The sequence below is a fragment of the Alligator mississippiensis genome, chromosome 10 (assembly GCF_030867095.1).
Source record: "Alligator mississippiensis isolate rAllMis1 chromosome 10, rAllMis1, whole genome shotgun sequence".
Taxonomy (NCBI): domain Eukaryota; kingdom Metazoa; phylum Chordata; order Crocodylia; family Alligatoridae; genus Alligator; species Alligator mississippiensis.
The window spans coordinates 62,836,722-62,849,607 of NC_081833.1; the positions used below are offsets into that span (position 1 = coordinate 62,836,722).

At 44.9% G+C, this 12,886-nt stretch overlaps 1 protein-coding gene and 1 long non-coding RNA gene across 4 annotated transcripts in view; one reads left to right on the forward strand and one right to left on the reverse strand.

The window, feature by feature from the left end:
• On the reverse strand, positions 1-4,727 carry LOC109284479 (uncharacterized). Of its 2 annotated transcripts, none has more exons than XR_002091959.2 (3): positions 4,495-4,727; positions 2,881-3,029; positions 1-572 (listed from the first exon to the last, which is right to left on the reverse strand). It is a non-coding gene; the product is annotated as an uncharacterized LOC109284479 (long non-coding RNA). The 2 variants fall into 2 exon arrangements; XR_002091958.2 differs by lacking the exon at positions 4,495-4,727 and adding an exon at positions 4,092-4,294.
• The window catches only part of TK2 (thymidine kinase 2), a 27,179-nt gene continuing 18,618 nt past the window's right edge, over positions 4,326-12,886 (forward strand). The window contains exons 1-5 of one of the 2 annotated variants that reach the window (XM_019492966.2): positions 4,326-4,468; positions 5,733-5,770; positions 6,876-6,950; positions 10,294-10,347; positions 12,300-12,389. In XM_019492966.2, coding sequence (XP_019348511.2) covers positions 4,360-4,468; positions 5,733-5,770; positions 6,876-6,950; positions 10,294-10,347; positions 12,300-12,389 — 366 coding nt within the window. In that variant the 5' untranslated portion in view covers positions 4,326-4,359. The remainder of the gene's footprint in view (positions 4,469-5,732; positions 5,771-6,875; positions 6,951-10,293; positions 10,348-12,299; positions 12,390-12,886) is intronic. The other variant, XM_006269824.4, reaches the window with a different exon arrangement.

The following is a 12,886-nucleotide window of genomic DNA, read 5'->3' on the forward strand; positions in this document are numbered from 1 at the left end:
ACAAAGATAAAGATTCAGGCACCATTTTTGTAATACAAAAGAACATTTATTTACATTCTTACTATTCTAGCTTCAGCAGCTCTCAGTTAGTCTCAGGGTAGGTTTTTTAATGTTTATACACCGCCTTAGTGCTAGCTGAAGTTCAGTGTTTGCAGCTGAATTTGACTACTGTCACTGCAGCTTGTTTGGTTTAAGGTCCTGGAGCTTCTGTACTCTGCTCTCTTTTCTTCTTATTCGATGGAAGATGTTCTAGCAATTCTGGTTCTCTTAAGTATGTCTCCAGTGACCTCCTATGAACAAGCAGTCACCTCTTCTGAGACTATTGCCTCTTGTGCACATGTTTTGCCATCATAGATTTGTACATTATCATGTGACTGCAAAAGTGGCAAGTCATGCATCTCTGTGTCGTAGTACCCCTTCTGTTCATTTCTTCTTCGTAGCCTCTAGAGATTTTGATCATTTGCACGCACCCTGTCTCTGCTCCGGTAGTTCAATTCTGTTTCTCTGTTGAACAACAGTTGTGGTGGTGAGAACCCTTCTTACCAAGGCAATGTTCTGTACTTCAGCAGAGCCTGGAAGAGATCTGGATTTGAGCTCTCAGCATTTTTAAGTAGCTTCTTTAAGATTTTAATACCATTTTCCACTAAGCTATGTGACTATTGATACAATGGACTAGAGAGAGTATGTTTGAAATTATAGACTTTAAAAAACCTTTTCAATTTGTAGGCATCAAAATGTGGTCCTTTATCAGTCATGATGACCACTTCAGGTACGCCTGGCAAATATTGATTTGATGTGTGTGATGACACATCTGGCCATTGAATTATCCAGTATTGCAGTTTCCAGATAATGGGAATAATAGTCCAAAACAATACACAGTTATGGTCTGAATACACAAAAAGATTGGTGCTAACTTTGGACCATGGCTTTTGAGTTTTAGCTCTTACAGGCATAGGTTGCTTAATTTGACAGTTTCTGTTTTTTGCACAGGTGTTGCACAGTCTGATAAACTGCTCTACTGCAACATTCATGCGGGGCTAGTATTCAGTTTTGCCTTGGCTTTTGCATATTTCTATTCCTACATGTCCTTCATCCATCCAGCTCAACATTCCCTGTTACACGACTTTGGGAATAATCAATTTAGTACTTTTAAATAAAATTGTACGAGGAGCATATGGTTTACTTTGAAAATGGTTGCATGGCCTAGGCAGGTGTTATGTAGGCTGTCCAGCATTCATGCATGGATTGTTTTCTGTAAAGTTTTATCCTGTGCTGTGGCCTTGACTATTACTGGCCGTGTATTATTTGACGTAGGGACTATCTTTATAAGCAAGTTTCAGATGCACTGTATCTGACTCCATACTGGGTATTTTAACTCTGTCATAGAAAACATGTCAGCTACAGCTACCACAAAAGATTTTCCAGATTGTTATTTTAATTCCAAATCATATAGTTGTAACTGAAACAACAGTTTGTGATATGGGAGGCATGTCATTTTTTTGAGGCAAGTCACTAAAGGCTTGTGATAGATCTCTGCCATGCTGGTCTCCCATTATGAATATATTACATTCCTTACTGGTCCTGGGTATGACTGCAAACTGCATGAGTGGAGGGTCTGAGGACGTGGTGGGTTTGCTCGTGGCAGGGTGGCTCCTACAAAATACCACAAAGTTGCAAGCTCCAGAATAAGGTAAGTATAGGACACCTCAAAACCCTAGCCCCCTTGCCTTACGGGTACTCTACTCCTTGGTTGGAGAAAGGCTAAGGGACATCACCATGACAGACACACACCCGCTCTGAGGTGCTAGGCAGTCACCAGTAGTTCTTATCTGTTGCTCTCTGGCAGAAGCTACAAGCACTGAGGGAGGCAATGAATATCTGGACTCAGTCTGGCCTTTGGATTGTCTCAGTGCTCTGTGGGGATGGTAGGTCTTGGGCATTCTCTATACTCTTGTCCAGGCGAACATGTCAAGGTCTTGGTGTGATGGTTGAAGGACTCTACAAGCAGATTCATCACCTAACTATACCTCTTACGTGAATACTATGATCCAGAGGATCGATGGTTGCCTACCACATTCCTTACATGCATACACACTTGTGTTGCTCCCTCTTTTTTTAACCTGAGCAATCTTTTGAAGTGCTTTAGAGAAGGGGTTGGCAATTTATGTCACATGGGCTGAATCCAGCCCACAGAGCCCTTGGATCTGCCTGTGGAGCTGGGGCTTTGGCAGCGGGAGCTTTCCTTGCACTACGTTGCACCATGACACCCCTGGGCCATGGGGAGCTTTCCCATGTGCAACCAGGTCTGGGGTGGGATGGAGAGAAACAGCAGTGGCAGCCGGACCATAGCACCAGGGCACCATTCTGGCCACCACTGGTAAAGGTTGCTGCCTGCTACTCTAGAACGGTGGTTCTCACCCTTTTTTAGACTTGAGGCTGCCCTCCGGAAGTCCTGTGAATTGAGGGGTGCCCCATTTCATAAGCTACCTTATTTATTACAGTGCTAACTTCCTTGCAGGGGGGCCATGGGAGCAGCCAGGCAGGGAAGAGCCTGAGACTGCCTTTATCTGCTTGTCTCCTCACCTTGCTGATCTTACCCACTTCCTGCAGCACCCTTCCTCCCTGGGGTTGGGAATCACTGCCTAAAGTATGCATCTCTAATTCTCCCGATATTTTTGTGACAGCACTAGCCCAATGCCTAGAAGCCCTATGTGACAGCTTGTCACCCTCATACAATCTCAGGACAGGCTCTGCTTTTACCAACTGTTTCAGACTCTCAAGTCCCCTCTGCTGTGTGTCTTCCCAGAATCAGAGAAGTTTTGCAAATGAGACTTCAGAAATACAGCTCCAACCTGGGACAAATCCAACAACAGCGTTTACCCATCTTAGAAACCGCTGTGCTCTCCTTTACTTGTGAGTCTTGTCTTGTTGCCTGGACTCTCTCGGGGTCCATCCGCACATCTTCCCAATGGGTTTTTCTCCCTGCAAGTTACTGCTTTTACTCTATGCTTCTTGTGTTGATCGGGCTTCTAGGCAAAGGAACAGAAGAGGACTTTTCTTTAAAATCAGTTCCAAATTCAATCAAGCAAAGCCCGATAGTCAAGTTCCAAAGCATGACTGGGTAGAGCTCAATCATCAAGTCTGTGTGGCTCTGCCACCTAGGGTTACCAACCCTCCAGGATTGCCCTGGAGTCTCCAGGAATTAGATATACATCTACAGGAGATTGCTGAGAGTCACTGGGGAGAAAGCCATAGGGCATTCATTAAAATAAATATTAAATGTTGAATCCAATGTATACAGTAGTCCAGTGGGATTTTAAAATGTAAGAGTCATGCACATTTGTTGTCTTGATGTAAAATCTACACACTGTAATCCATAACTGATATACATAACCATGCGGGCATGTTTGTGTTGTGTTGAGGGCACGCTGGCGTTTCAGAAACCTCCCGGAATAGATTCAAAAGAGTTGGCAAGCACTGGGCAAGTGTCCCCCCTCCCAGACCCCGATACGTCCCAAACCCAGCTGGCATCCTAGGCACAAGCCCCAGGCCTGAGCCTTGGGGTTCAGATGCCCCGGGTCTCTCCTGGCTAGGGACAGACATTACACATAAACTGGTTGATGTGATCAGAAACTGGTTTCAACCTGCAAGAGAACAGATGTTCAGTGCACGTAAATCGGTTTGAAAGTGGCTGAAATGAGTTTGAGATTTTTTTTTTTTTTATAATTTGTATCTGAGGCCAAATTAGCCAAAACTAATTTGAAATCCATGAGTCCAGAACTGTTATTTTTGGCAAACATCCTCCTCCACCCGCACCTGGGCCTTCAGATGTTTCCCAAACCTTTGGCGGGCATCCTACGTGCCCGGGGGCTTGGGGGTCGGGGCCCCCGGGGTTCTTGCCCTTGGCCATGAGGCCGCAGGAGCAAGCAAGGCAGGAGACTCCCATTTCCACGTGCGCCTCGGCGGGTCCTGAACCGCGCTGGAAGAGCAGTTCTCAAGCCACGCGGGTCAGGAAACCTGCGCCGATACATTGTACCTCCCCAAGCCGCTACGCGTGACCTGAGCCTTCGAGGGGCAGAGATCAACCTTACACTGATGCGGGTCAACGCGGTTTCTGCCACGTCCGTCCCACACCCCTGTGCATGACCACACTTTGCACGCTCACTTGCACGTCTTAGACCCTCAGCAAAACAGTGCGGAGTTTACCAACGCCGCAAAAATAAAGAATGCATTTGAAAAGGAAGCATTGCTTTTTGCAGCCCTGAGCTGCTCTCTGCGCCTTTAAGCGCCCGGCCCAGGAAGCGAGCCGGCTGCAATACGGAAGTGCGCAGGGGGGCGGTGCCCCCACCGCGATGGACCATGCGACTGCTGCTGCCTGCCTGTGCCCGCGTGCTGCGCCTCCGCCCGGGTGGCCTGCGCCCCGCGCCTCGCATGGCCGGCTGCTCGCGGGACGTCTCCTGTATGCCCGGTATCAACCTCGCGCCGCAAGCCCACCTTGGCCTCCCGGAGGCGGCGGGGGGCTCTTGCTTTGCAGCTGGGGTATTGGCTTGCAAGCTGCTCTGGGAAACGGCTTTTATTAACCACCCCCCACAAGCAGCCCTCCTGTCTCAGCGGGCTCTGCTTGGTCACCGCTGCTTCATGCAGGAAATGTGCAGCTCAGCCCTGCCCCTCCTGCCCGGCCTGGTTCTCAGCTGCAGGGAAACCCATGGGGGGGGCCGGAAAAGGCAGGTTGCACATGGCTTCCTTCTTCCAAGCGTAAACAGGGGAGAGGTTCCCTCTGCGGAAGGAAGGAAGGGTTTTGAAATGCTAAGCAACCAGCTTAGCCTTTGGTTAAAGCTGCAGTCGCTCTTTCTAGCTTGTTTTCTGCATTTAAAACCTTCGTACCTGTGCAAGGGGCCCTTCTGGGTGTTTGCGTCATTAGACGCACGCCCATGGACAGTGAATACATGAGGGGGGGAGCTATCCACTGGAAATCCGCTTGGTTTCAGGCAAAGAGTTATATAAGTTGCCTTAGTCACTCTTGCCCTGGACACGCAGTCAATTTTTGTTTGTTTTAGAACAGCACTTTTCTGGTTTTTTTTTTGTTTTTGGTTTTCACCATGGTTTGAGAGGCCCAGAGAAACAAAGAAGTAATTTATTTTTTTTTGTGCAGGTGCTTTATCAGTGCTGTCAGTTTGTGCGGTGGAGCTGTGGTCTGTTTGACTACACAGAGCTCTCTTAAATACAATTGTTCCCTACTTCAGTGATGATAATCGTAGCAGTATGTTTGTAACACTAACAGGTGTCCTGTTTGGATGTCAGACTAACTTTCCTTAGTATACAACAGCCTGATTCGTAACGTAGGATTTTGCTAGGTGGGCACGTTAGATCAGCACAGTGGTTTCCCCACACAGAATTAGCTGCAGGATGGGGGCCTGTCGTCTCATCAAGGAGCTAACAAAGGAGCGACAATAAAACAGAAAAGCCTCCTTGAGAAAGGTATGAGGCACGAGCCCGCCACTTAGCTCCTTGTACTACATGATATGTAAGTTAAAGGATAAAAAAAAAAAAATAGCCACAAGAGTTTACAGGTTATCCTACATATCAGTTAAACTAACCAGTGAACCTGAAACTCAAAACTGTTGGGTCTCACAAGAGTCTTCCTAATGACTCCGGTACCCTAAAAAAAGTATAACCTATATAACCTAAAACCGGTACTTTCCTGGTTCAAACAATATTTGCTCCTGTTCTAGATAAACCCCTGACAAATGATGGCAAGAAGAAGACTCTTGTAAGTATTTTACTCAGAACAATGTAAAAAATATGGCCTACTGGTATGTAATGATGATAGAACCCAAGGAAATGATTTTAGTCTTGTCCGAAGTGATGCACAAATAGAGTCCAGTCCTGTGCCTTCCTACCGGCAGGCTGATTCCTGCTGTAATTTGAAGTGCTCTATAACTTAAAAGACAATGAAGAGGCTTCTTTCCCACTGAGAAAATGCCTGTGTGGAATAAGTTTCCCAATTGAGTGGGCTGGTGCTCTGCATTCTTCATGTAACCTGCTCAAATAAATTACATTAATTTTGACTAAATTCTAGGTAGCCCTCCATTCACCGTTTTTTCAGTCTGATTCTTTAAACTGTATTAGATAGCTGGGCATTAGGCCCGTTATTAATTTTAGTAACATAGATAGTTAAAAGAAATTGTAATCTATTTTTGGGTGTAGAACAGTTGCTTCAAATGTAATTCACCGTGAAATACAAATTTTAAATTTCAGTCTTGGGGGAGGTGGGTAACATTTATAGGAACTGCACTGAGTGTACAGGAGCTAGCAGCAGCACCTTAACTCTTAGGTGCTATGGTAAGGGGTTCTTTGCATCCGAATAAGACATTGTGTTGGGGATGGGGAAAGGGCTAAATTGGAAGAATTGCATAGACCTAGTGGCTCAAACCTTATAGGCTTTGGGATCAATCTCCAATTATTTTAATGGCTGCAGTAAATGTAGCCTTGCTTAGGGGATTAGGACCTACATGTGCCATTGTGCACGTGATTTTGAAAGTCTGATCTCACTGAAACCAATGGATATCAGTTTGTGTGGCTGAGGCCCAGACCTGTCCTGAATGTGTGTATTTGAATATTTACTGCCATATTTACCATTTCATTTTATGCCAGCTTTCAGCATGTTACACCAATGTATTACTAATGCACTGCAATGGTGAATCACACCCCACATCTTGAACTCTAGGGGTTATATTGGAAATCATTTCATTACAGTGGCACTAGAATTGTTAAATACATTAATTTTATACATAGGGATCTTTGCATATACAGTTGCTCATTGCTTTGGTGTTACATTTCCTTTAGTTTAAAAGGTTGATATTGTTTTTCATCAGATCTGTATCGAGGGGAATATTGCAAGTGGGAAAACAACATGCCTGGATTATTTTGCAAAAACTACCAACATTGAGGTACTGGATTTTTTTACTGCTCAATCAAGTCCTTGTCTTGCAATTTATAGCATTGACAGTATTCATTAGGGCTGCGCAAAGCTTTGGTAGTTGATTTGATTCGGAGGAGATTTGGCCCGATTCAGGGACCAAATCTATAAATCGAATCGGGAGACCAATTAAAAGCTCTGAATCGATTTGAAGCATCCAAATTGATACAGAAAAGCTTTGGAAAAGATTTAGCTGCTTCAGAGATCTGGCCATAGACTAAACAGGCAGCTGACAAGTCTGTTGAGGCTGGGGGAGGGAGAGAAGGAAGGCACAGGGGGAGGGTTTGGGGCTGGGGCTGGGACTGGGACAAGTTGCCCAGCCGGGGGGTGGTGTGTGGGATGCGGGTGCAGCTTGCTCTAGGCTGAAGAGGGCAGAGCCCCCCACTCCTAGTGCTGATGTGGGCACGGTAGTGCTGGGAGCGGGCACTATGCCCTGCTGCTGCCCAAAGCGAGTTGTGCCTACATTGTGCCTCCTGTGCCAGCTGGACAAGCGGCAGCAGGGCATAGCACCCACCAGGGCAGAGGCAGGCACAGTCAGAGGAGCTGTGGGAGAAGCCCTCATGGCTGCCTGAGCCTTCCCCATCCCCCACTTGGCCCAGCCTCCCGGCACTTAAAATCTCCGCACTCACCGACGCTGGCAACGGGGATTGGGGCCTCTGAGGGCTCATGGCACAGCCCCCCCCCTGCGCAGTGTGGGGCAGTGGGGATTGACCCCCCTGCTTGGCACCCACATGGCAGCTGGCCCATGGTGCAGTGCAGCTCAGCAGGGTGCTGCATGCTATGTGGGAGCTGGGACAGCTCCACCTGTCAGCCGGAGCCTGGCACCACTCAGCCCCAGTGGCCCCAGCTCCCAGGCAGCACACAGCGCCCTGCTGAACTGTAGTGTACCCACACCATAGGGCAGCTACCACGTGGGTGCCGGGGGGGGGGTGGCGCTCCCCTCTGCCCTGCGTTGGGGGGGGGCTCTGTCATGAGCGCTCAAAGGCCCCAGTCGCCACTGTTGCAACTGGTGAGCGTGGGGCTCTTTTTTTTTTTTAAAAGTGCTGGGACTAGGCTGGGGCTGGGCAGGGGTTGGGACCAGGCAGGGCAGCCATGGGGGGCTTCTCCCACAGCTCCCTCCACCTGGGGAGAGACAGGTGCAGCCAGAGGAGCCGTGGGAGAACCTGCAGCTGCTCGGTGTGCCTGCCTCTCCTCAGCCGATCCAGATCTCCGAATCGCTCTGAATTGGCACTGAATCTTCCAAAGCCGATTCAGCCAAATCAATTCAGGACAGTGATCCGAATCTTTGAATCGAATCACTGTCCTCCGAACTGGCCGAATCTGAATCAAATACTACCCTATTTGCACAGGCCTGATATTCATGTCTTCCAAAGAATCCAAATTTCAGGAGAAGGTAGTATGAACTAAGAACTTGTTAGCCTTCTTTTTAAATTATATTATTCCCTTAAAAGCTTGAAAGTAACATAATGTGTTGTGTTATTGCCCGCTCTCATTTGGCAACCAGCGATCTATTTTTCCTTTCTGTCTTTTTCTCTCTCGCTGTCTCTCAAGTTATTGGCGTAAGAGCCATCATCGTCTGTTTTATTTATGACTGTGCTTGTGTTCAGGTTAATTCTGGCCTGCATCTTGTTAGTTATTCTGTAGAATATATTTCTTGTGTTAATAGCCTGTTAACTATCTGTGCTCACTTGACTAAAGGCAGACATGCAGTGTTTCCCTGATTTAACACCTGTTAGTTTGTGACACGGAATAGTATTGGCTACTTTTAGAGTGGAATTATGAAAAAATATTTTAAAGAGAAATTAATAGTAGGATAGAGGAAACGAAATGCACACAACACAGAAAATGTTTTGATGTTGAAACAATGCATTTTGCTAATAAAGACTTATCCTGACATAAATTAACAATAACTAGTAGAACCATCATTTTTATTCACGTTGGTTAATAGAATTTTTGTAAAGTCTTAAATGTATCCTTAATTGAAAACCAAATAAGAGAGAGCTGAAGTAAAGAAGCTGAAGATAGTTGATTACATAGCTGTAGAACTGAGGTAAAGTTATGCTGCCTGGAAGAATGCACTTATATAATTGAACTTTGGAACATATCCAGCAGATGTAGGATTTGATTTCACATCCTCTTAAACCAGGGGTGACAAAGGGATGGCACCTGGAGCCCTCTGATCCAGCCCACGGTGCTTTCCATGGGCCTTGGATCAGCCCCACATGCAGTGCGTGCGCTGACTGGTCCTGCGTGATGCATGCAGCACAGGGGGCTGATCTCTTGGCCTGATTCAGCCCATGGACTGGTTCTGCATCCCTTCTCTGACCCATGGGGATGGAGGAGTTTGATTTAAATGAAACTTCTTAGGTAGGGAAAAGACAAACCTAGTATTAGCTTAAACAAAACAGATTCAGAAAAACCTCGCTAAACATACATTTTTGTCTGCATCGAATTTTAAATGTTGTGAAACATTAATGCAGAAGTCCAGGATTCTTTATGGGAATACTAGGCATCAGGAGGGCACTTAGTAATTTGAAAGGCATAAATCCATGAGGAATAAGTAGCCATTAACTTGAACAATAGTTTGGGGTTTTTTTTCCTAGTGTGCCTGCAGCCTAAAATGTTAAACATTTAAAGGCATGTGTGAAGCAGACTGATTTGATTTTGCCAGGTTTCCCTTAGACCCTGATCCTACAACACTAGTGAATTCTTATGCTGGCATGAAGACCCTGGGGAGTCTAATACAATTTTGCCTGCTTTGGACACAGAAGATCTTTTTCTGTTTAATTTTGATCATTTATAAAAGACCTAACTGCATCTTTTAGATCTCAGAAATAAAATGAGCATTCTGTACAAAGGCATATTGCTCTTCAGCTTCTATTCCTTTGTTAACCAGTGTTGTCCTATGGGAAATTAATTTGTGGAAGAATAATCAGGTCTTTGGGATGAAACACTGTCTATATTTGGTATCCATTCTTTTCCCTCTATGCTGTTACTGATAAATACAGGCAAAGGATTCATTACAGGGAGACCTGTGATATCAGCCCGTCAATGCTTTATTTTTCTAGATTGATGAAAATAATGAAAAAGGACATTTTGGTAATGAAAACCCATGTTTTTAATTTTTATAATAGCTCTCCAATATTAAAGTTTTTAATTTCATTATTCAGTTCTTTTTAAAAAATGAATGAGTTCCTGTCCATGACTGTAGTCCTATTTTTTTTTAAATTAATTATTCTTATTATGTTGATACATGCAGATACAAATTCTAAACCACTTGGGTAATGTGAAATGAATGTCATTTTTTAAAAAAGGTTTTGACGGAACCAGTGGCGAAATGGAGGAATGTTCACGGTCATAATCTCCTGGTAAGCAGCAGGAATTAATCCTCTAAATACTGTCACTTTTTAAACAGTGTGTCCTTACATTCTCAAAGTCTAGTGTCCATTTAGCTTCATAGCCATCAATACAGCCTGTGGGAAGCATGTGGCTGAAGTCTTATGTAAGTGAAAAACCACACCTGCCACTGATGATGTTTTTCTGTGTTTGTGGGGTAAACACTGAAGTGATGCTGCTTATAAAAGACTGTACCAGTGAGGGACACAGGCTTTGACCTTGTCACTTGCTCATAGACACTGTGCTCATGCAGTCTCTTATTTTCAAGTCACAGGGACTCCTAATGGCATGATGGTCTGGTTGCAAAGAGCAGGTGGCAGGATGGAGGCTGAGTGCGGGATTAGAGATGCAAGGACCTGCTATTGTCTGACAGAGAAGTTCCTTAGTTTGTAACCAGACTCAGACTGGGACAGCTTTTTATATTCGCAGTCAAAGAGGACAGGGTTTTATGTAATTGTAAAATACACACATAGAACAGAGTGAAATAAGTGGCTGTGGGACTTCTGGGAGTGTTTCTTGACACATGAGGAAGGATAGGGTGTGGGGCAACTTCATTGACTTTAGTGAGAGTGGAGAGTGCTCATCAGTTTGCCTTGCAAATTAGTTGTCACAGTTCCAAGGGCAGCCATGCAGTGGTTGGAAACTGCCCTCTCCAGCTGGTAAATGGCTTTACTGATGAAACCAGGTGGTCACACTGAAATAAATCATAAGTTTAATTTTCAGGCTAAACTGCATGTGCACACTCTAGGGTTTGTCTGATTGTAGGCTGCAGCATGGCATAGAGATGTGTGAGCTAGTGTTACACAGCCTAGCTTGGGTACTAGAAACTACCTAGCTGTGAAACTTGGAGCTCAGAGCAAGGTAATTTATCCTGCTTCTTAGTACATGAGCCTACGTAGAACTCCTTGCTGCTCCAGCTAGATGGCTTCTGGTACCCAGGTTAACATAGGCATTTCTTCATCATGTGATGGTCTGGACTGCCACTTGGCAAAGTCCCTGCTTTCCTGAACCTACGCTGTACTGTTTGGCACCACTGTTCAGAGCTGTACTGGAGAACAGCAAATTCCTTTGGGTGTAGGTTACTGATGCTCTGCTTTCAGTTTGTTTCTCTTCCTTATGTAGGGTTGGGTGCACTTTCCTCCTACTTGGCTGTATCACCAGCCTCTGCAGAAGTACTCACCTGCTCACTGGGGATCTTTTGAGGAGGGATATGAGGAAGTTAGATAGGCATCTAGCTGGGGTCATCTGAACCCGGTACACTTTCCTGCCTATGCAGGGGGTTGGACTCGATGATCTATTGAGGTCCCTCCCAACCCTAACATCTGTGAATCTATGAATATATTGTATTCTTTGGATTTCATTAAGGGCTGACATTTAACAGGTATGGGGAAGATAATTGAAGTGGGACAGGAATACTGAGGATCTGAGAGATGTTTTGAGGAGCCATAAGGGAAAATAGTTATAATATTTTGGATAAAGGACACCTTGTTTTCAGTCTTGGTATATTCCAGCTATATCCAGATGCTCCTGCTTGCAGCATTAATGGGTGCCCTGAAAAATTGCTTCTTGACCTGGAACACAGAAATGAAGGCAATTTTTGTTAGGCGGTGAGCAGCTTGCCCTCTCTCAGAGGTGAAACTTTAGCTAGAGACAGCTTCCAGTACATGAGCCGCAACGCTGAGCATCCAGTACTGAGCACCTGTAACTCGCTTTGAATTCTGTCGTCTCTATGTGTCTCCATCCTAGGGCCATAATTCCTATATATGCTCTGCCAGATGCAGATGATCAATATGGTTCTTTTCATAGGTAAATGATATTGTTTTAGCAGCTCTGAGCAGTTATAAAGACTCATGAAATGTTTGACAGAAACAAATTGGTCTAACCTGTTTCCATTTCTATTTTACTCTCTAATCCTCAACACCAGGGTTTAATGTATCAAGATTCATCGCGATGGGGGATTACGTTACAGACATACGTACAACTTACCATGCTGGACCACCATACCAGACCAATGGTAAATTTCTGATTCTTTTTTCCTTATACCCAGAAACAGATATGAAGATGTGTTTTTTGATCAAAGATACTTTGACCTGCAGCCAACAGATAAAGATGCTAGGAAGGTGTGACTTTGTCTTCATTCTTGAGACTAGTGAGAATTTCCATGGAGCACTGCTGTTATAAAAGGCTACTAATCTCAGTATCTTTCCTCTGAAGCTTGCCTTCTTAAACTACTATTCAGGAATCACTTACCATTTTTATTAGCAAATCAAAGATTCTCCCTCCACTACATCACACTAAGTACCCTCAAAGCTACACTAAACACACCGTTAATGGGGTCAGCCCAAGTCTTTAAGACAGAACATGTTTCAGTACAAAACCTGAAGAAATGTCACTTACAAGACAGAAAGGAAAAAACTAATGAAGGCTCAAGCCCCCACCTTATATATCTATGCCAAAAGAGTAACAATTAGTTATAGAAGGCAACAACTGTATGTGGCACTTAAACAAAGA